The following is a 21,710-nucleotide window of genomic DNA, read 5'->3' as shown; positions in this document are numbered from 1 at the left end:
TTCTATTGATGTGAACTTTCTGCCTACATCCATTACCTATTGCTACACCAGTTGACCAATCTCATCTATAGCTTTAGCACACAAAACTGTGACAGATGTGAAAAGATTTAATTATTTCTACATGAATATAATCAAATTTGTGAGTTACAGGAGTAGTTTTAGTTTGGCATGAAAAATTTAATAGCTGCAATTTAGTCTTCACCACAAGAAGGTTGAAAGTATATGAATAAACTGTAATTTACTTAGAAGAAATATTCTCCAATTTGAGAGTGTTCAAATTTATTACAATGTATTTATTGGCCCTAGCCACCACTAAAAGAGAACACCTTGCTGGATTCTAGTGCTTGTATTCCACTTTTATTCTGACATCATGTTCCTCTGTTCTGAATTAGTTTGATTGGACTCCTCTATTCTTCTTCTTACTAAGTTTTATTTTCTTTACTTCATTTTTTTTTCTATGTCACTGTGAGACCTAACAGCCTGCATGATATAATGTCTAAAGCTAGAAATTTAGCTGTTATTAATGGTCTCATATACTCTAATTGTGTTACCTAATTAAGTCTGCTGAAGTCTCAGTCTATTCTATAGTTTTAAAAAATGATTTTATTATTGGCTAATCTAGTCATTTAGTGATCTTTTAAAATCTGACTGCTTAAAGTAACAGAAATTAATTTGCAAAAGGGTTAGCTTCAGTCTCATAGGTGTCAATTAAAAGTAACAAATATAAATACAACATGGAGGTAAAAATTGGGCAAATAATTAAGTTTTTTTATATCTCTGCTAGACAATGGGCGATAGGTACTTAAGTTAAAATATACAAAACTAAGTTAAGATTAGGCTAAAATATAAGGGAGTAAACTATGATTTATAAAAACAAAAGAAAAAATTGATTTGTTGAGTTACCTTGTTGTTATCTGATGGAGTACATGCTAGGTTGTAAGCAGAAGGTGGCCTCTTGATGAAATCTTAATGTTATATGTTTATGTTGGTGAAAAGAATTGTTAATAAAAAAGTATCCCCTTGAACATACTTTGGTGGTAGGTTGTCACTTAGTCAACCATGTCACCTAAAAGCTTGTGGCTTTTTTTTTTTCTCCCTTCTTTTTTTCTTCTTTTTTTCTTTCTAAATGGACCCATTGATCCAATTGGGTATAAGATCCAAAGGATGAAGGCATCAACAAAGAGGTTGTTGGATTGGGAAAGAGGGGAAAGAAAGGAGGTAGCTTAGCTTAGGGAGAGAGAGAGAGAGGGAGATGAAGTCCCAAAGAAAATTTCCTAGACCAGAGCCAAGAAAGCTAGGCAATGTTCTCATCATAGCATCCATGCTACTCTCCCTTTGCCTCCTTTCTCTCATCAAAGCTCTCTATTGCTCAACTCCTTATGGTATATTCCCTCTCTCTCTCTCTCTCTCTCTCTCTCTCTCTCTCTCTCTCTCTCTAGATCTAATGGAATCTGAGCATCATGATGCAGGGAAATCAGATGGGCCTCTCAAACTTGAGTTAGAGAGGCAGAAGAGCTTGAAGATGGTAACAAACAACACCTCACAGTCTGCAGTACAAACTGGTAAGTTCTCCATTAATTGCTCTTCTACTTGTAACTAAGATTTTTTTTTTTACCTGCCACATCCTTCTTGTTGTAGAGATTAGCAATGTAGTCGATTTTAGCAAACCGATATGCTTCGAATCGAGCCGGAAATCGAACACTTGCGATGCTCAGGGGGATATAAGAGTTGAAGGAATCACACAAACTATCTTTGTGCATCCAATGCAGCAAGAATGGAAGATTAGGCCATATGCCAGGAAACATGACCAAGCAGCTCTTGACAGTGTCAAGGAATGGACTTTAAGGCCATTCTCGGGCGGCGGTCCGCCGCCCCGGTGCACGACGAGCCATTCGGTGCCGGCGTTGGTGTTCTCGAATGCAGGATTCACAGGCAATTTGTTCCATGACTACACTGATGTGTTGATCCCTTTGTTCATCAGCTCGTATCAGTTCCATGGAGAGGTGCAATTCCTTGTGAGTGGCTTGAAATCTTGGTGGGTGGACAAGTTCATCCTGTTCTTGAAGCAACTTAGCAAGTATGAGATCATTGACATTGATGCTGATCGAGAAATCCGATGCTTTCCCCGGGTGGTCGTCGGGCCGGCCTTCCATAAGCAACTAGGAGTTGACCCTTCGAAAACCCCAACTAGGTATTCTAGATAACTAGTTAACTCAAAAACTTAAACCGTTAGATAACAGACTAATAATATATATCAACAGGTACTCTATTTTGGACTTCAAGAGGGTCCTAAAGGATGCATATGGATTGAAGAGATCTATCGTCGCGCCGAGGAGACGGCCTAGGTTGCTCATCATATCGAGGAAGGGCACAAGGAAGTTCATGAATGAAGGGGCGATAGCGGAGATGGCCACAAAACTAGGGTTTGACGTGAGGATTGGCGAGGCCGACATGAACACCGACATGGCCACTTTCGCGAGGATGGTGAATTCAATTGACGTGATGATCGGCGTGCACGGTGCTGGCCTGACGAACATGGTGTTCCTCCCTTTAGGGGCAGTGGTCATACAAGTTGTTCCTTATGGGGGGTTAGATTGGTTGGCAAAAGAAACATTCAGGGCACCAGCAAAGGAAATGGGGATCAAATACATGGAGTATAAGATTCAGGTGGATGAGACTACATTAAGTGAGCAGTACAAGGGAAGTCATCCAGTGTTGAAGAATCCTCACTCAATTCAAAAGCAAGGGTGGGATACAATCAAGACTGTATACTTGGACAAGCAAAATGTTAGGCCTCATTTGGGTAGGCTCAAGAACACTTTGATGCAAGCCCTCAAGCTCTTGCCACAAAGGCAGAACTAATTGATCAATCCAATTTTTTTGTTCTTTTTGAATTTTTTTTTACATCCATATGATTGTTTCAGATAAAAGGTATAGGTTTTGAAAAAGTTATATAAGATTCTTTTGTCATGAGCTACTCTTGAGTAAATTCTCTTTATATGTGAGTCATGCAAGATTGATGGTTTATGTAAGATTGTGCAATTATTGATTCCAGAGTCACTTTCCTCCTTTATTCCAATGAAGCAAATCAGTTGGTGGGTTGATTCTATCAAAGCAAAGGGCCATCATGGAGGAAAGGTGGGGAAGAGTAGTATCTTTTTATCTTTTGCTCTAAATAATTAATCCCTTCAAAATGATAAAAGGGACATTAACATTTGGACTTATCTATCTAAAAGTTACTCTCACAAGTGCTTCATCATATTTCATATTCTTGAGAATATCCTCATGTGAGAAGACTTTTTTTTTTTAATCTAAAACACATAAAAGCTTATGCATACAGCCCTTTTTAATTTATAGATTACTATAACAAAGAACTAATTCTTTCAGATATATAAGTTGGATATTTAGATAATACTACAATTCTTTAGTAAACACATGTACAATAAAAAAAATGTCAATCTCTTTACATCTAAGCAATAACACAAGGTGCAAAATTGAAAATGAAATATGACCTATGTACAACTCAACTAAAGAAGTAAGAAGTACTAATGGTGAGAATAACATGATTTGGCTCACTTCAAGTGACAATTAAGTTAATCAATCTTTCATTGTCCTGGTCATCATCATCAAAAATAAATTCTTTCAATAATAACTATAAAAATTGCTATTCTTATCGAGAGATGTCGAGAAAAGATTAAAAAAAGGGGTCTAAGTACACGAGACTCTTTACTCTTTTGACCCTAAATTTAAGCATGATTTTGTTTATAATACTTCACACTATTTGTTAGTTAGTGCAAGATTAATCAAATTCTCTCTCTTTCTCTCTCTCTCTACTCTTCCTTATAAAATTTTATAATATCTTCTCATCTTCATTAGAGAACAAAGTTGCCAAGAAAAGCATTACATGTCCCAAGTTCAAATGGGCCTACTTAGTTAGCAATATTAGTTTGTTACCTAACAATTTTGGACATAGGCTCATCTAACCCTAAAGCACAACACCACCTTTATATATTTCTTTTCTTCTTCTTTATTAGATGGCACATATATATCTATTGCTAGTTGATGAGAAGTTAAGCAAAACGTAGAAGAGAGAAATAGACAAAGACAAGAGACCCAAATGACATAGATGGTTCAAGAAAATGACATCCTAACTAACATAGCCCAACTTGTATGAATTTTGCTACTACCTAGCAAATGTATAGCAATAGCATAATCTCATTTCTTGTCTTATAATGTTATGCTTTGAGCCAAGGTTGTCGTATAAGAAATTTCTACAATTTGGGATGTAGAGGATCCACATCCCTTCAAATTAATTATGCATCACATATGGAGGCAATGACATTGACCATCAACTCAATCACATGAAAGATAAGCTTCTAATTGAAGTTGATTAAAAATTGGGATTTAAAAACTTCTTTAATCTTTTTCATTTATTTTTAAAATTTAAAGGATCTCTTACCATTAAAAAAAATGGAGCTTATGCAATACCAATTCAACTCTTTGGTATGCATGTGATTGATACTACACTTGCATTTTAATATTTGAGTTATTTGCATAAAAAAAAGTCCTTAAAAGATTTGGTAATAACAAAATTAAACTCTTATTTCTCAAAAAATTAAAAATAAAAATAAAATTAAGCTCTCTGAAACTAAGTGTATTTATTTTCTATCTTAGATGCATATCTTTTTAAAAGAGTGCGCACAATTTAAGCGCAGGTGCACATAAGAACCCAATCTTAATATTTTGAATACTTAGTTTTTTTTTTAATGCAAATGTCCTTAATCTCTATTACTTCTATTTTGCTCTCTAATGTGTATTTTTAGGCCCATTTCCTAGTGGGTTTTCTAAGTTTGGGCTAACTCCACCCCTCTTCCTTTAATCTTGTGGATTTCTACAAAATTGCTATTAAAAATTCAAAATATCATAATTTCACTATATTCTTCCAAATATCATAATTATCGCTAAAATCATTGAGTTATTTTTAAACCTAACTAATCATTATTATAAAAAAAAAACTTAGATTAATATTTTTTTTGATAAAAATAGTTCTATAATGTTACTTACTCGCATTATAATACAAGTAAATAAAATCTTATTTTGTAAGAAAAAAAAATTTAATAGCAATTATATCAAAGACCTATGCATAGTACATGCTATGCATTGACCTGCCAAGGTTTGTATAATTGATTTCTGACACCAAGGTAACGCTCCATCTATGAACATTAATGCTGCTATGCTTATTATATTGATTCTCTCTACGTATATTTAATTTTCAGACAAATTAGGCAGTAAGCAAGGTAGATTAACATTAAATTACTAAAATAATTACTTTTACCATTACCAATGTCCTAAATACTCCTTTTAATATCCTTCATACCACCATGTCTACTGGCACTACTATTGAGGCAGATTCAATTAGCCTACATTATTTTGATTTTTATCATTATATTTAATATATTTGAAAGACTCGCATTCATGACTTGGAATTTTTATTAAAATAAATGGGGTTTTTTTTTTAAATATTTGGGAAATTGGCGTGCACGTTAAGATAGATATAATAATAACAATTTAACCTGATTGTGAACCATTAATTTATTTGATGCACGAATACAAAAGATAAGTTCTTTTTTAATATGTTGATTAATTTATAAATATTAGATCAAAAACATCATTTTCTTAAATTTTTTTATAAAAGTTGAACGATTGAGAAATATCTTAAATTTTCATTAAATAATAAATTCAATTCTTTGGTGACAGCCCTGCAATTTTATATATAGTTTAACCAAATACTTAGCTCTAATTCGATAAAAAAAGAGGCTAAGCTCTAAACTTAATTAGTTGGTCTCATTTCTTAGTTTTAATTTTATGTAGGAAGTCGTGATCTTAAAGTAAACAAGGCCGTAGAGTTCTGATTCAAACTTATAAACCTCTAGTTTAAGCTTAAAATAAACATACTAGAACAAACATAAATAAAACAAAACTGTCCTAAAATAGTAAAACCATTAATTTCTGAATAATTTTTAAAATACACATTGGATTTGGTTGTGATGTGTTTTATTAGAGAAAGTCTTCTCTTAGGATATGAAAAACCCTTGAATTTAGAACTCAGTGAATTTTTTTCTTATAATACAGATATCTTCATCAGATTTTATTTCTGACCATCTCATCATGTAAACTCAACTCCTATGATGAGCCAGCCCTTCATTAGATGAAGCTTCCCATTAATATTAGGGCCATGGGGATCCCACTACCTACCCCATTCATTGTTTTTGCTAAAAAGACACATACAGGATACAATCAATACACCTTTGTTTATCTTATCACAAGCAAAAAAATTTTGTCATCATCTCCGGTCATAGAAAAGGTTCAGTTGCCCAATTGGAAATTCTAAATGGACCACCGTCTTCTCCTTGTATGCTACTAACTCATGTGGGTCTACAGTTTGAATAGTCTCATGGACACCTAATAAGGACTGCTCAAGCAGCAAGCATCTCCATTGACATGCTCCATTGTATGGTTCCAGGAAATTCCCTGCATCTGAGTGTACTTGGCAGCCTGAATCTGAATTCCTGCAGACAACCTAATAATATAGCTCATGGTTTTAGCTAAAACCTCATGCAAGTTGCATCACTATTTACTGCCATTGGTTTTGTTATCATATGGATGGGAAGCCCACAGAACTAATTAATGCCCACCTTCCTGCCTACAGGACTAATGCAAATGGAGATTGGAAGTAGTAAGCATGAACCTATATTTTATAAGGAAAAGCAATATTCTGCTGGTAGAACAATTAATACGGAATTTGACACAAAGCTGTGGATTTTGTTTTCTCTTAACTTTATGTCACCAAAATGTTGGTAGCTGTCTTTCAGAAGTCCTTTTTATACTTTGTATATCATCATTAACATCACGACACAAGCATTTGCTACACTATGAGGATGATTGGAGAACAAAGTACTCATTATTAGTACAAATCTTGAAAGAGAATGATCACAGGCTTGTTGTTTTTTTCTCCTAATATGAAGAAATCTTGAAGAATTGATCCCATGGTTTCCTACTTTGGTTAGAAAAATTCAGCAGACAAGGGAGAATGGAAGCTCTTGATTTGGTTTGCAGATCAACAATTCATTCACTTATTTTGCAGATCAACTCTTCTTTTCACCAGGCATGGTATAAGAGCATCTACCATATTGACCAACTCTAAAATCCCAACTACTATACATATATTATAAGCCAAGAACCTTAAAGAGAAAGAAGCTATCTTAACAACTAATGGGGGTCAATTAATTCTACAACCATATTTGAATAGAGATTTCCAGAAGAAACCTTATTATTATATTTGCTGAAGAAAAAATTCAATTCTTTGGTGTTTGTACTCATTAAGATTGCCATACAATACCAAGAGGCACATAAGAACTTACAAAAAAAATTAAAAAAAAGAAGGAAAAAATTAGGGAATTTGAAATGAACAAGAAGACCAAAAATGCTAACTAAGCTAGCTCTATTCAGAGAGAAGCTCAAGGGCTTTCTTTAGAACAGGTTCAAACCTGTTCACATTAAGCCTCACATTTTGCTTTCCAAGATAAAATTCTGCAACCTTCTCCCATCCACTCTTGTGTATAGACATGGGGTCTTTGATCACTGGATGATCCTTTCCAAGCATATCTATGAGTGTGCTCTCCTCTGCAGTTATGCTGTACTCCAAGTACTTGAGCTTCATATCAATGGCTGGCTCACCGAAGTCCGCCTTTGCCATGCCTTCTAGATTGCCATAGGGGACTACTTGGATCATCACCGCATTCGTCGGTAGGAAGACGCAGTTCGTAAGCCCTGCGCCATGGACGCCCATCATGACGTCGAAGGAGTTCACCGTCTTCGCGTACTCTGCGATGTTCACGTGGAATTTTGCGTCCATGACGACCACCTCAAAGCCAAGCTTCTCTGCGGACTGAACGATCTCTGGGACGTTGGTGAATTTTCGGTTGTGGCCTCTCGCGATGAGCATGAGCCTTGGCTTCCTACCAGGACTCTCCTTCAAGGAAATCAGAGAATTTCTATCTAGCGAGTAAGCAATCCTCATGAAACTCCTGAAGTCGACCATGGAAGAGCCATTAAAGACGCGGGAGGGATCAATGCTGAACTCCTTGTGGCTTCGAAGACCGACAAGCGCATGCGAGAAGCATCGGATTTGGTTATCCTTATCGAAGTCGACGACTTCGTAGTGTGTCAACATTTTGATGATGTTCTGGTACTTGCCTAGCCACCAACCCTGGATGTTTGTGATGAGGAATTGCACCTCGCCATCGAATCTCTGCGAAGCGACGAACAGAGGGATGATAACATCACTGAAGTCATGCCAATAGTTGCCTATGAATCCACCGAGTGTGAAGACAAGAGCAGGAACATTGTGTTTGATAGAACAAGGAGGGGCTTCCTGAGGGCCATGCAGTTGTTTCACAGTGATTTCTTTGATACTAGTCATGTGTTTTCGCGAATAACCTCTAATTTTCCATTCAATTGCTTCTGCGTTGCTTGTTGGATTGGCAGGAGGAACAAACAATACGGTAGACGATGCGCCGTGAGTTCGAACATCGCCGACCATGTCGCAGATGTCGGATCTCGGGTCATCTGTGTCGCAAATTGGCTTGCTCTGAGGAGCTTGTTCTGGTGCATGCAAAGAAACATAGCATTTTGCATTAGATATTATATTCTTGAGTTATTTCAGATGAAATTTTGTTATTAGTAGATTAACATACCAAGTTGCTTAAAAGGAGTAGAATCTTCTTGGGTCTCATGGAGTTCAACCTGCTCCATTGGATCCTCTGCTTTCCTTTCATCCCCTGGTCATAGAACAGAGGAGCTCAATTTAACTAAAATAGCTTACTTTCTTGATGCAATTTGATTCTATTAACACAAGAACAACTTACTTGATTGAAGAGGTGGCGTTATTTCCTCCACTTTAATAATATCTTCATTCCTGACAGGATCTGATCTTGGTTCTACATCATCTAGAAGAAAGAAAAAAAAGAAATCTTAATTCTAGACTTTCTACAAAGAAAAAAAGGACTTCGAGAAGTTCATCTTTGTTGCATTACCTGGCTGCACAGGGCTAGTTTGCGCGACATGCGGCGGCGATGATTGCAAAATAACTGCAAACACCGATGAATTTATTATAAGAATTCAGAGGTGGGGGAAAGAAAAAAGCTGCAACCTTTGGCTAGTGATCACAACATGCAAAGATGATAGAAGAGAAGAAACTTAATTACCAGTTGTTGGGCCTCGAACTGCGAACTGCTCAGACATGGTGAAGTAGGTCAGAAGGACCAAGAAGAATCCGACAAGAAACGCGAAAGTGAGACGGTTTTGCGAAAGAGCTCTTGTGAAGGTTGTCATCATCTTCATCTCTACCATCTCCTCCTCCTTTCTTCCTTCTTCTTTCTTATAAATGGCTACAAGAGCTCTCAGAATAAAAGAAGGCTTAGAGAAGCTCTAGAGAACCACCTTCATGGTTGCTTCCACGAGTTGCCCAGTCTTTGCCTGGCCTCCTCCTCTTTATTTATGGCACCTTCCAATGTCGTGTTTGTTTTTATTATCGAATTACAACCTCATAATTCGTCTGACTAATAGATCCCAATGGTAGATCTGCATCTAAACTCCCTCTATGGTTTTGGCTCGATTTCAACTTAGACTCCTATATATTTTAAACATAAAATCATTAAATAGAGGGTGCCATCTGAAATTTTCCATTTCCATTTCCCCACGAGGGTGTGGACGTCGATGACGTCTTCGTCGACAGGCCATGCATTGGAAAAAAATAATAATATATATATTAAAATATCTAACTTATGGTCAAATATTTGAACGAGCGTTACGTGTTTGAAAGGGTCGTAGCTTACCAAAGTCCAGCTTCGATGAATGCGAGAGAGGGAGTGAAATGTTTTTAATTTATCCTTCAACGTGGCTTGGTCAATAAGAGTGGTTCTTTTGCAATAAAACACCTATATTTTAACCTTATTACAAATTGACGGACGAACGTATCATTTTTCTTCCCTCTCCTTGACAACCTTTCATATTTTTGTAAATTTATACTCCAGTGTTAAAAGAAATATAATAATCTTATTCCAAACAACAAGACACAACTTTTTACACTCAATTATAATAGTTTAATAATGAAAAATTAGAGACAATATTATAATCAGCTTACTACACAGGCTTAATGTATTAAATAAATATAATAATAGAATAATGATTATTTTTTGAGAGGCTCAATTATTCATACTATATGTATAGGAATCAAAAGAATCCATTACTCTGTTTACACAATTTAAGTATTGGAATGCATATTTGTTGTCTATAAACTTATAAAAAGAAAACTATTCGTTCTTAATCCGAATCCGAATCCGAATAATTTAGATCTAATTACACTCTTAGTTGCAAAATGATTAAACTATTTCTAGCATCATCATCATCAAATTAGACTATATTTCTTGGTAATAAATCCAAATATACTTAATGTATTTATTTGCAAAAAAAAAGCCCAAATAAGTCATCTCTTTCTTTGCATTATCAGTGTTAATAATGCACCACTTGTGACAAGTGGTCTCTTTTGTGCCTCGTCACTGCTATTCTAGAAAAGTACAGCTTAACGTTCATCGAATCTATTCGGCGGCATTTACTTGTATCATTGATGATTTATTTAATTTGTAGTAGAGACAGTATAGAAGACGACGCCAAACTAAAGTGGGGGAGAGAGAGAGAGAGAGAAGCAAATGAGAAGAATAACACTTGTCAATCATGGGGATCCACATTTAACTGAAGACAATTATTGGAGAAAGCTCGGCCAAATAAAACCAAAAACTTAGTGGCAGATGGGCATGTCAGAACGTTACAAAGACTTTCTGGTAAGATCTTGCAGGCAGAAGAAAGGGTGGATTATGTTTTCAAGGTAAATATAATATTTTGATACTTTTAGTTGGTAGCAAATATGTAATATTGATATTCTATACTTATTTCTAATTTCTCTCCCTTCGTCTAACGACTGAAATTATACGATACTCGACGAAAATCTTGTTTAGACTATCTAGTTTCTGGCAATTTTTTTGAGGTGATTACAATCTCAGATAGTTACAATGAGTGGCAATTTCAATTTATTACTCTACTTAAAAAGAGCATTTTAGTTAGTTCGTATTAAAGCAAACTACTGTTAGGCAATTGTAGATAAATCAGAACTACATTTTAAGTGTCAGGAATAAAAGTTTAGGGGTGGTTTGAATTTTAGAAATAGCCATTCAGTTAGTTAACACATGAGAAATATCAATTTTATCTGTTGGAGTTGTTACATTTATGGAGCAAATCTTGTTTCAGCAATTCATTAGTCTCTAAATCTTCAAAAGTTACAGACAATATAATATCATAAGACTAAACTTTTCTCAAGTTTACAAAAAGAAAAATTAGAAATTCTTGTTTAACCTCCAATATTTGCTTCCATTCCACATTCTAATGTCTGAGAAGCTCAAGTGCTTTCAGTAGAAAAGGCCTGAACCTTGTGACATTAAGCTTGACATTTTGTTCCACAAGGTATATTCTCCCCATAGCAGTCCATCCTTGCTTGTGAATTGAAATTGGATCCTTGAACACAGGATGGTCTCTTGGATATAAATCCATTAGAGTGCTCTCCTCTTCACTTATACTATACTGCAAGTACTTCAGCTTCAAATCCACTGCAGAGTTGCCAAAATCATTCTGAGCTATTCTTTCAATATTTCCAAAAGGGACTATTTCAATGACTACTGCATTTGTAGGGAGGAATACCATGTTTGTTAGTCCTGCACCATGTACTCCTATCATCACATCCAACGAGTTCACGACTTGCGCATACTGTGCTACTTGGGTGAAAAATGAGGCTTCTTCGACCATGACATCGAAGCCTAACTCCATTGCCATTGGAACAATTTGATCGATATTTGTTAGTCTTCGAGTGCGGTTTCTTGCTATGATCATAAGCCTTGGCTTCTCAACATGATCCTCCACTAAATTTATTGCTGAATCTCGATCGAGAGAGTAGGCGGTCCGCAGAAACTTTCCAAAATCAACCATAGAGTAGTTATTTGGAGCTCTCAAGGGAATGATTGTAAAATCCTTGTGGCTATGTAGGCCTATGGTTGCATGAGAGTAGCAATGCACTTCATCTTCCTTGTTGAAATCGATAACTTTGTAGTGAGACAGCTGCTTGAGAATGTTTCCATACTTGTTCACCCACCAAGTCCTCATGGCGGCGATCAGGAACTGGACTTCACCGTTGAATTGTCGAGAAGTTATGAAGAGAGGAACAATTACATCAGTGAAGTCATGCCAATAGTTTCCAGTGAACCCCCCTAGTGCAAATACGACGGCAGGAATGCTATGGTTTTCAGTGCATGTAGGGGCTTCTGCAGGATTATTCAAGGACTTAATGAACACTTCCTTGATCTTTGCCATTAATATTTTGTCTGCTTTGCGAGCATAGGGTCTAATTATCACAGTTTCATTCAGTGCTGAATTGCCTATTTCAGAGGAACTAACAAATAATACAGAAGAAGAGATTCCATCCATTCGAACGTCGCCATGCATTTCACACACATCAGATCTCCAATCTGCTAAATTGCATACTAGCTTCTCCTGAGGCTCTGCAGTCACAGCTAGATATATATATATATATAGATAGATAGATAGTAAGTAGAAGGAAAAAAGAATAGTTATTAACTCATTAAAAGCAATGGAATGCGAAAAAAGTTTCGACAATTGCCAAGATTCCTGCACTCTGTGCTGTTACAGGAGTGAGATGGATCATTCAAACAAATTCAAATTCAATTTACTAAATCTGAATCTGAAAAGCCACAACTTTTCAGTATTTTTCTTTTCAGTATCCTAAGATTGACTAGAATTGTACTTACCTAATTTTTCTGAAGTCCTGTTGTCTCCCACCAATGCATCAGAACTCATATGAGTCGATGTTACTTCGAAATCAACTGCTAAAACATTAACTAACATAATTATAATCTTAAAAAAATTCAACACAGAGATCTTCTCACAATTGCATTAGTTTTCTATATTGCATAACAATGAAAAGAGATCAAAGGAAGTAGACACTTACTGATGCTGTAAGGACTTGCGAATTGCTCAGACGTCGAGAAGTAGGCCAATAACACCAGAGAGCATCCTAAGAGCAATACTATTCCAAACTTCTGCGCATTGATTCGGCTCAAGTTCCTGATCCACTTCATCTTGTATCTATTTCTATCTCCCAATTCTTTCACCTGGAATCCATAAACTCTATAAGAATGGAGATGTTGGAGAACTCAAAGGCCTTGCTAGAATCTTGTTTCTTATAATGTAATCAAGTGATGATGAGACAATGGATAAAACATTCTTGTGGGATATGCAAATGCTCATGAGCACAACCAGCCTATGGACTTACCACTATATATGCATGCTATGCTTGTAGATTCGTTACGTGCTTGAAAGGACAAATATGCAAAAGTCCACCTTCGATGAATGCGAGAGAGACGTTTAACTTATTTTTTTTAGGTAATTAGAAATTCTTCTGCCTCCCCTGTGAAGCGAGCGGCTAGTATCAAGACATAAGATGGAGGTGAGCTCAGACATACCTGAGCCATTCCACAAAAAAGAAGAAATTACCCTCGACTACTCTGCTAACCAATTAGCGACAAGATTTTCCTCTCTAAATGTGTGATTAATAGTTACTTTCTTAAAATTATGAACGAGATGAGTATATCTTTGATAAGATTTTTCATAGGCTAATTGCCATCTCCTTTGGCCAGGAGCTAGATAAACTGTTTGAAGTCAACCATAATAATCTCCCATTTATGATTAGCCTTTGACGTGGCTTATCAGGCAATAGGAGTTCTTTTGCCAAAATAAAGAAAGAAATTATATATTGACCTTATTAGAAAACGCCAAATAAGAAGGAGGATGTTTTTGTAATAAATGTAAAATATATGTGGTTATTTGCAAAAAAAAAAACCCAAATAAATCATATCTTTTGTACTTTATCACTGTTAATGGATTAATGCACCAATTGTGACAACTATGGTAGATGTCAGTTGACAGGTAGTTGGGATCCACAGTTAACTGAAGGCAATTATTGGAACGAAATTGGCAAAGAAAACCGAACTTAGTGGCAGATGGGCATGTCGAACTTTGCGAGACTTGTTGGTAAAAAGTTATAGGGAGAAAACAGGGTGGATTATGAAAAAGAAAAATCATATTTGCAAGGTATATAATATGATATTTTGAAACTTTTAGTGGCAAATTTGCAAGATTGGCAAGTGATTCAATACTATACGATACTCTACATAAAGAGAAAAATATATGTAATCCCTTGTAGCTTATTCAAAATTTGAAATTTGAAATGCTCCTGAACTTTAATTTGTAGTTTTGATTTATGTGCAACTGTTGAGTTATTTGCATTGCCCTTGGCAAATAGATCAGAACCATAAAAATGTAGCAAATATTTTTTCTTTTAATAATATCAAGTGATGATGAGAAAATGGAACCAATCCATGGTATTATAAGAAGGCAATGGATTAAGGGATCATTGTGGAATATCCAAATGCTAGCTCATGGACATCCCCTGTTCCTCTCTCTAACACAGATTAAATGTCTTAGATGATTTGAGTATGGAAACAATAATAGATGATTGAGATGAGATTTGTCAGATGCCATTTTCACCTAATTAAAGTTCCATTAGCCTTGATTTATCCATTTTCGGCTTCAGCCGCCAAAAAATGATCAATTTAAGCTACAATTTCTTTGGCAATACTCAACATTTTATGTCTCAAATCTCATAGAAAGATAGCAGAAGTTACAAACATAAGTTAATTATATCTGCTACCAGTGACTGCAAAATACTAATTAGTAGAGAAGCTTCAGAGCTTGTAATAGAACACCCTTAAATCTTCCAACATCAAGACATACATTTTGTTTAATTAGATATGTAGATCTTAAAGCAAGCCATCCTTGCTTTCGAATTGATGCAGGATCTTTGAACACTGGGTGGTCTCTAGGATACTGCTCTATTAGGCTGCTTTCTTCTTCATTTATGCTGTACTGCAGGTACCTCAGTTGCATGTCTAAGGCTGGCAATCCAAAGTCCTCCAATGCTATCCTCTCCAATCCACCAACTGGAACTACTTGTATTAATGTCGCGTTTTCCGGGAGGAAGACGAGATTTGTAAGCCCAGCTCCATGAACTCCCATGAGCACATCGCATGAGTTAACGATTTGCGCAAAGTTGGCTAAGTTGGAGCCTAATTCAGCCTCTGCTACAATTACTTCATAGCCTAATCCTCCTGCCATTTGGACTATTTCATCTATGTTTGTGAATGATCTTGTCCATTTTCTTGAAATAATCAGTAATCTAGGCTTGGTGTCATCATTGTTAGCTAGCTTTATTGAGCTTTCTCTCTCTAGTGCGAAAGAGCTCCTTATGAGCCTTGCAAAATCGATCATTGAGTAGCGGTTAGCAGATTTTGAGGGATCAATGCTCATTTCTTTGTGAAACTTTAGGCCAACAATCACATGAGGGTAGCAAAGAACTCTAGTTTCCTTGTTCAAGTCGATAATTTCATACCGCGAGAGCTGTTCTAGTAATGGTTGGTACTTCTCAATCCACCATGTCTGCATGTCACTGACCAGGAATTGTATTTCTCCATAGAATTGGTGCGAAGTTATGAACAAAGGGATAAGAATATCAGTGAAGTCATGGAACATATTCCCCATGTATCCACCGGTCGAAAAGATGATCGCAGGAATGGTATACTTTGCGGTGCACTTAGGTATGCCTTCCTCAGCAGTCATAGATCTCACTGACATTTCTGTGACATGAGACAATGCATGCTTGTCTAGCTTTCTAGCATGAGGTTTTATCTGCCAGGATTCATATACTTCTGAAGTGCTCCTCTTCAAGGAAGTTATGAAGAGGATAGAGGAAGAATTCCCATGGATCCTCATATCACCCTTCATCTCACAAACATCTGATCTTATACCTGAGAAATCACACAGTGGCTCTCTCTCATGCTTCTCAGGTTGCTTTCCTACAAGAGAGGAAAAAAAAAATTTAATCTGAATAAGATAGATAAGAATTTTAAGGAACATAATTATTTGTATATCCTGAAGAAGTAAATTAGCAAAACTATTGATCAATTTTATTAGGACAGCATATAGCATTTGCTCACCAACTCTTAAATTTCTTTACCACTGTGACATTTCAATTTTTTTTTCATGCACATATAGTCTTGCCTAACTATTTATAAGTCAATGTACAAATAACAGCTCTGAAATTGTTAGACAATAAGTAATAAAGCATTTCTCCTAAAATATATAAGCAGGAAATATTTTTCGTAGGATCGATCTTGATTTCTATCTCTACTATATGTTCAGCATATTCCTCTTGAAAAAAAAAATTAAGCCACATATTCCTCACTAAGTTCAAATTGTTAACTTATTCAGAAATTCTATCTACATCAAACTAATCCACATACTGGAGAATAATATGAATTTAGAAGCATTCTTCTCTTCTTTTCGCATAAAGCATAAGTCTTATTCATTAGTGGATAAGGAAACTTCTACCAGTTCTGAATGCTTTCAACTACAATTTCAAAAAGATTGCAATAGACTCACCACTCAAAGCAGTCGTTTGAACCGAGACTGAGAAATTCACTGCAAAAAAAAAAAAAAAAAAGTTTGCAGAGAAATTATCATTGCATTTCTCAGTTCTACATGAGAATTTGAACATTAAGACATAGATTTAGGACTTACATGGTAGAAAAGGAGATCCATAATGTTTAGAAATTACATGAAGAGCAACTGAGGCCAGAAGGCATCCAATGAGTAACACTAATACAATCTTTACAAGCTCAATTCGGATAAATCTCCTGTTAATCTTCTTCTTCTCATAGCCCATCTTCCAGATGCTGCAAGGCTTCAATTTGATGTTGCTAAAGATCAACTACTGTATTGCTAGCCAGCAGATGCTTGGCTTAAAAATGAATTAAGGCTAAAGTTTTGTCCATAAATTGGAGGCAACTATCTAGATTAAAGTAACGTATAAAGTAGGACAAAAACATCGCTAGGCATCATCGATAAGAAAAGGTAAATAAGAAATCTCATTAGTTGTATTGTTATCATCACAACTGAAGCAATTTGATAATTGAATGATGTTTAGACTAATGAGAAATTAAGGAGCAGATGTTGTTCAGAGTACTACCTACTTTGTAGAAATTGGTGCTGAATTGAGTGAAATCTTCCAAGTTCTAACCAACTTAGGTATACATTAAGAAAAGAACTAGTTAGGTCCAACCCCTGGTTTAGAAAAAAAAAAGACATAGAAGATGTTGTCATACAGTGAAATTAATCCATCAGTTAGCTTAAACACAAGTTTAACTTGTGTAAAAAGAACAATTAACACATAATATATATAGAAACAAAGTAAGAAGGAGGAGCATGAAACTTGTGTAAAAGAGAATGTGGGTTCTTAACTCACTCTCTTCTAACTAGTGAGCATCCATTATAAGAGCACTCTTTGAGCTACAAACACTATACATGTAGTCTAATACTGATGCATTGCTGCTAATGAAGCAAAAAAATCTCATTATGATCTAACTATTTTTACCGACCGAAGATATCTCGAAATTTTTTTTCTTCAAGAATTGGGGAAGAAGCATAGTGATGGATTAAAAGAGCTTGGATGATAAAAGGAAACCTTTATTTTTTTTTTGTTGATAATTTGGAACAAAATTTGCCAAATAATATTCTTTAGATTTTTCTAAAATACTATGTGAAAAAAATATTTTAATACTTCACAGGAGGCTTTTAACATATGACAAAAATGCTTAATACAAATATTATATAAGCTATTGGGCCATATTTTGAGATTGGATATATGTGTGGACTTAACTCTAAATGAGCTCTTAATACTTTTTAATAAAAAATAATCTTCTTCATTACGTTTTTAAAATAACTATTGGAGCTACTAGTCATATGAAATAAGGGCTTTAATAACATGGCAGGTATGATAAAGTTCACCAAAGTTCTAAGGTTACATCTCTGAGATAGTGAATTAACTGCTGGATAATGTAAAATGGTCATAGACAATGCTAGGAAATTAACTATTAGATGACCAAACAATTACTCACTATATATGTGCATTAAAGTTCATATTAAGGTAAAGTATTTACGGATCAAGATCAGAATGAAATTTATATCCAATTTGTCTTGTAACAAATTCCCAACTGGGAGCAACCTTAACACCTTTGATGGGAATTTAGAATTCTAACCATAGACTTGAGCCAAGTCATTAATTGAAGTAGATGGCATTTGAGAATTAAGTAAGAGAAAGCTTTATGATGCCTTTATTTGATTCACAAGAAACCCTTCCAAGAATGGCATTTGAAATACTTAATTATTTTTTTCTTAGAGAGAAGTGAGAAATTAGTGTTTCTAATAGATTTCTTAACAAAAGGAAAATATTCCCAGAATGAAAATTTTAAGCTCTTCTTTTATTCCAAAGTGATCTCTCACATAGCTAACTTTTTCATTGGTTATCATCTTAATGTAAATAGCAATCATTTGATGATCATTAAAAGCTATTATGTTAGAAGTCAACCCTTTGGTTCCAATCGTTTTGAGCCACATACGTTATTCTCTTCCTCCCTTCGGTTATAATATGATGAATTATTGTTTACCTACCATTCATTCTCACCTTTATAATATATATATTTAGGAAAATTTGTATATAGGAAACTACTTTACAACATAATTATAATTTACACCCTATATTTTTATTATTTACAAATTAAGCCCTTTAATTTAGCGAATAAGTGCAAAAAAATACTCTGGGTTATATCAAAATATTTTGTTAATAGAGATATTTTATTTTTAAAATGATTAAAATATTCTTAGTATGACTTGGTTAAGAATATTTTTGTAATTCTTTAGTTTAATTAACTTAACTCAAAGATTTGATTATGTTTAACTAATTAATCTAACGGCAGAGTATTTTTTTGTACATATGGACTAAATTATAAGGCTTGATTTGTAAATAATAAAAATATAGGATGTAAACTATAATTTCATTAAAAGACTCGGCGTTCTATGCAAATTTACCAAATATTTATCATTCAACTGAAGAGGGAAGAACTTGACTTTAGTCTTCTTAATAAATAATTAGCACATAGATGAGTTAAATTAACTACAGATATAAAATGACCTTAATAAAGGCAAAAGTAAAAGGGAACATTTTCTCAAAAATTAAAAATAAAATAAAAGGGAACAGTCTTTAAGGCCAAATGTGAGGTGTTCTACATATTTTAATGTTTTTTTTTTAAATTTTCCAATGCATAATATCCTAATTTTTCAATATCATGACAAGAAAATACTATTTAAATTATTTCTAATCTCTTTCTCATATATTCGTTGACTTTCTTTCTGTATTCCTTAAAATCAAAAGGCTGCTTAGTACTTGTTAAGTCTCTGGAAAGTCTTATTATTCCTCTCAATCCAAATTCACCAGCAATAAGCCACCATTCAGATTCTCCAGGACTGTTTATTTTCTTCAGCTATCCCTCTGCACTTCCCTAAAGTCATGCATGAAAAAAAGTCTGATTGCTGAATACATACAAATATGTAACAATGCAACAAAGAGCTTAAATTGAAGAAGAGTAGAAGATGAAAGGAGTTGGCAGCCTTGTTAGGATCAAAGCACAGAAGTTCGCTCACATGGCGGTCGCAGGATGCCTGCTATTTCTTCTAGCCGTCCAACCGGTCCTTAGACTGGCATTGGCTCTGATCTTTATTCTTCGGAAGTCTTACTCTCATCTGGTGAGAGATTTAGATCACAATATGATATGCGCTTGTTTGACAAAGCTATAGATGGAATCAAAATTTGATCAATTTGATTCATTACACAAAGTAATGGTGGTTATTGAAGGTTACAGAAATCACTATGGCAGTACACTTTCTCCAGCAGAGCTCTAGAATTTTCTCACTTAATGCAGGTGTACTTGCAAAAGTTGCAACTCATGATGGAAGTATATGAAATGCATCACAGAACATCCCAAACCAGCAGGAAATTGATAACTCCAATATGACCTCATGTATGGACAAAGACAGTGAACAAAAATAGTCTCAAAAACTGGATGGATCTCATCAATATATGTGCTGTGCTGCAGGTGGAATCACAAATTTACCTCTTCTAATGAGCTATTTGCAGGTAAAGAAACAAGCAGATGGATAGTACCTTCTAAAGAATAGAAAAAAGTGAAGAATACACTCAAATTTATTTCAAACAATCTCCTCCTGTTTGACTCCTTTTTTCAGATACATTTGTAAAAGAACCACATCCATTTAGTTCATAAGAAACATTCCTAAAGTTTCTTTTGTTTCCAATCTTTGCAGGGAAAAAAAACCACCTGAAGGGCATTCGAGTCACAAAACAGTATAATAACAACACTTCTTTTTTCTTTCTACTGATATGTCTAAAAAAGCTTGATCTGCAATTAGGGTTAAAAAGAACAGGTTTTCCACGATAAATTAAAGGTACGCAGTGATAAAAAAATATTAGGTTTCAAAGTTCAAACTCATCCTATTTGACGAAGTATCACATTAAGGACTTTTTATATGATAGCAGCAAAGGAATCATCTCGCAAACTTACACCACAAATAGATTGTACAAATTACAAGAGCAGATAAATGTGCAATGGTGCATATGATGCAGGTGAAGAAACCAATTTTCCTCTCGCATTGATAGAAAAAGCAAGATGGGAAGGATTCACATGCTGGTGAGTGCAAAGATGGGGTTATATACACATTACATATGCTTGGAGAGGTCTTATAATGTATCTCAGAATATAGATATCTAGATACATATAAAAGCAAGACAGCCTGAGAAAATCAAATTAAATTCTGAATAGAAAATTTTATTTATGATGGTACCATCATTCTGAAGGAAAAGTGAACACGAAAAATAAAATTGCAAGATGGTACAGCCTCTACAGGAAAATGCACTCCAACTTATACAACCTAACTGTGCAATTTTAATTCTATATGCATGATTATTCTGCATACATCTACGTAAGGCATGATAAGCATGATTATCACATATAGACCGTACTTGAGATGAAAAGTTCTAAAAAATAACAAGCTTATCTTTGCAACCTGTTCAATAGGAGAAGTTTGTAAACTGAAATGCAATTAACTTGCTACAACGTTCTAATTTCAGGTCTGAAAAATGCTATCATCGTTTCTTAATATGAAAGAAAAGCAAGAAACTTAGTTATCCCTGCCTGACAATTCCAATGTAAAGCTAAGAGCGAGCAAATCAGTCACAGGCAAGTGCATATTAGTTTCGTTTGGTTCATCTTAATGTTATCATGCAAGAACAATAATACCAACAAACATGTGCATTTCATGTAGACTGAACTGAGACAACTCCCACATGTTATGCATAAGAGATATGAATCCTCAAAATTTTTGGAGAATATGCAATCTATTACTAAAAAACGGCATTTTAGAATGGAGAGCAAGCATAGCAAAGAAAAATTCATACTGTTGCAAGTGTAGCAGCTGTTTCCCAAGCCATACAACATAAGCATTTCCTCTAGAAAACCTATGTGAACCCAAATAAAGTAAAGAATCAAATGGAAGTTGTAAAT

At 34.9% G+C, this 21,710-nt stretch overlaps 4 protein-coding genes across 5 annotated transcripts; 1 reads left to right on the top strand and 3 right to left on the bottom strand.

Annotated features, from left to right (window-relative positions):
• The first annotated feature begins 1,033 nt into the window (after window positions 1-1,033).
• On the top strand, window positions 1,034-2,970 carry LOC140792925 (alpha-1,3-arabinosyltransferase XAT3-like). The gene is made up of 4 exons (XM_073144169.1): window positions 1,034-1,382; window positions 1,470-1,562; window positions 1,639-2,191; window positions 2,262-2,970. The coding sequence occupies exons 1-4, from the start codon at window positions 1,253-1,255 to the stop codon at window positions 2,860-2,862; spliced, it is 1,377 nt and encodes a 458-aa protein (XP_073000270.1). The 5' UTR covers window positions 1,034-1,252; the 3' UTR covers window positions 2,863-2,970.
• A 4,342-nt stretch (window positions 2,971-7,312) lies between these two features.
• On the bottom strand, window positions 7,313-9,794 carry LOC140791870 (beta-1,2-xylosyltransferase XYXT1-like). The gene is made up of 5 exons (XM_073142560.1): window positions 9,267-9,794; window positions 9,096-9,149; window positions 8,928-9,008; window positions 8,757-8,840; window positions 7,313-8,664 (listed from the first exon to the last, which is right to left on the bottom strand). Exons 1-5 carry the CDS (start codon window positions 9,409-9,411, stop codon window positions 7,502-7,504), a joined length of 1,527 nt encoding a protein of 508 aa, XP_072998661.1. The 5' UTR covers window positions 9,412-9,794; the 3' UTR covers window positions 7,313-7,501.
• Window positions 9,795-11,340: 1,546 nt separating this feature from the next.
• Window positions 11,341-13,448, bottom strand: LOC140792432 (alpha-1,3-arabinosyltransferase XAT3-like). 2 transcript variants are annotated; one of them, XM_073143432.1, is made up of 3 exons: window positions 13,133-13,448; window positions 12,933-13,007; window positions 11,341-12,677 (listed from the first exon to the last, which is right to left on the bottom strand). In XM_073143432.1, the coding sequence occupies exons 1-3, from the start codon at window positions 13,260-13,262 to the stop codon at window positions 11,497-11,499; spliced, it is 1,386 nt and encodes a 461-aa protein (XP_072999533.1). In that variant the 5' UTR covers window positions 13,263-13,448; the 3' UTR covers window positions 11,341-11,496. The 2 variants fall into 2 exon arrangements, with proteins under 2 accessions (XP_072999533.1, XP_072999532.1); XM_073143431.1 differs by having other exon boundaries at window positions 12,933-13,010; window positions 13,133-13,414.
• Window positions 13,449-14,806: 1,358 nt separating this feature from the next.
• On the bottom strand, window positions 14,807-17,222 carry LOC140792405 (alpha-1,3-arabinosyltransferase XAT3-like). The gene is made up of 3 exons (XM_073143398.1): window positions 16,819-17,222; window positions 16,681-16,719; window positions 14,807-16,094 (listed from the first exon to the last, which is right to left on the bottom strand). The coding sequence occupies exons 1-3, from the start codon at window positions 16,961-16,963 to the stop codon at window positions 14,914-14,916; spliced, it is 1,365 nt and encodes a 454-aa protein (XP_072999499.1). The 5' UTR covers window positions 16,964-17,222; the 3' UTR covers window positions 14,807-14,913.
• Window positions 17,223-21,710: the final 4,488 nt, after the last annotated feature.

The sequence above is a fragment of the Typha latifolia genome, chromosome 7 (assembly GCF_019914945.1).
Source record: "Typha latifolia isolate L0001 chromosome 7, TyphaL0001v2, whole genome shotgun sequence".
Classification (NCBI taxonomy): Eukaryota; Viridiplantae; Streptophyta; class Magnoliopsida; order Poales; family Typhaceae; genus Typha; species Typha latifolia.
The sequence above is the reverse complement of the archived record's forward strand: the minus strand, read 5'-3'. Positions and strand labels throughout refer to the sequence as shown.

Excerpts from the sequence above, each read along its gene's own strand:
- LOC140792925 (XM_073144169.1), top strand. The coding sequence starts at position 1,253 with ATGAAGTCCCAAAGAAAATTTCCTAGACCAGAGCCAAGAAAGCTAGGC. Across the intron at positions 1,383-1,469 it reads CTATTGCTCAACTCCTTATG|GGAAATCAGATGGGCCTCTC; the intron begins GTATATTCCCTC and ends ATCATGATGCAG. Across the intron at positions 1,563-1,638 it reads ACAGTCTGCAGTACAAACTG|AGATTAGCAATGTAGTCGAT; the intron begins GTAAGTTCTCCA and ends TTCTTGTTGTAG.
- LOC140791870 (XM_073142560.1), bottom strand. The coding sequence starts at position 9,411 with ATGGTAGAGATGAAGATGATGACAACCTTCACAAGAGCTCTTTCGCAA. Across the intron at positions 9,009-9,095 it reads AACTAGCCCTGTGCAGCCAG|ATGATGTAGAACCAAGATCA; the intron begins GTAATGCAACAA and ends TCTTTCTTCTAG. Across the intron at positions 8,841-8,927 it reads AACGCCACCTCTTCAATCAA|GGGATGAAAGGAAAGCAGAG; the intron begins GTAAGTTGTTCT and ends TTCTATGACCAG.
- LOC140792432 (XM_073143431.1), bottom strand. The coding sequence starts at position 13,262 with ATGAAGTGGATCAGGAACTTGAGCCGAATCAATGCGCAGAAGTTTGGA. Across the intron at positions 13,011-13,132 it reads CGCAAGTCCTTACAGCATCA|CAGTTGATTTCGAAGTAACA; the intron begins GTAAGTGTCTAC and ends TTAATGTTTTAG. Across the intron at positions 12,678-12,932 it reads CAGGACTTCAGAAAAATTAG|CTGTGACTGCAGAGCCTCAG; the intron begins GTAAGTACAATT and ends ATATATATCTAG.
- LOC140792405 (XM_073143398.1), bottom strand. The coding sequence starts at position 16,963 with ATGGGCTATGAGAAGAAGAAGATTAACAGGAGATTTATCCGAATTGAG. Across the intron at positions 16,720-16,818 it reads TGGATCTCCTTTTCTACCAT|TGAATTTCTCAGTCTCGGTT; the intron begins GTAAGTCCTAAA and ends TTTTTTTTGCAG. Across the intron at positions 16,095-16,680 it reads TCAAACGACTGCTTTGAGTG|GAAAGCAACCTGAGAAGCAT; the intron begins GTGAGTCTATTG and ends CCTCTCTTGTAG.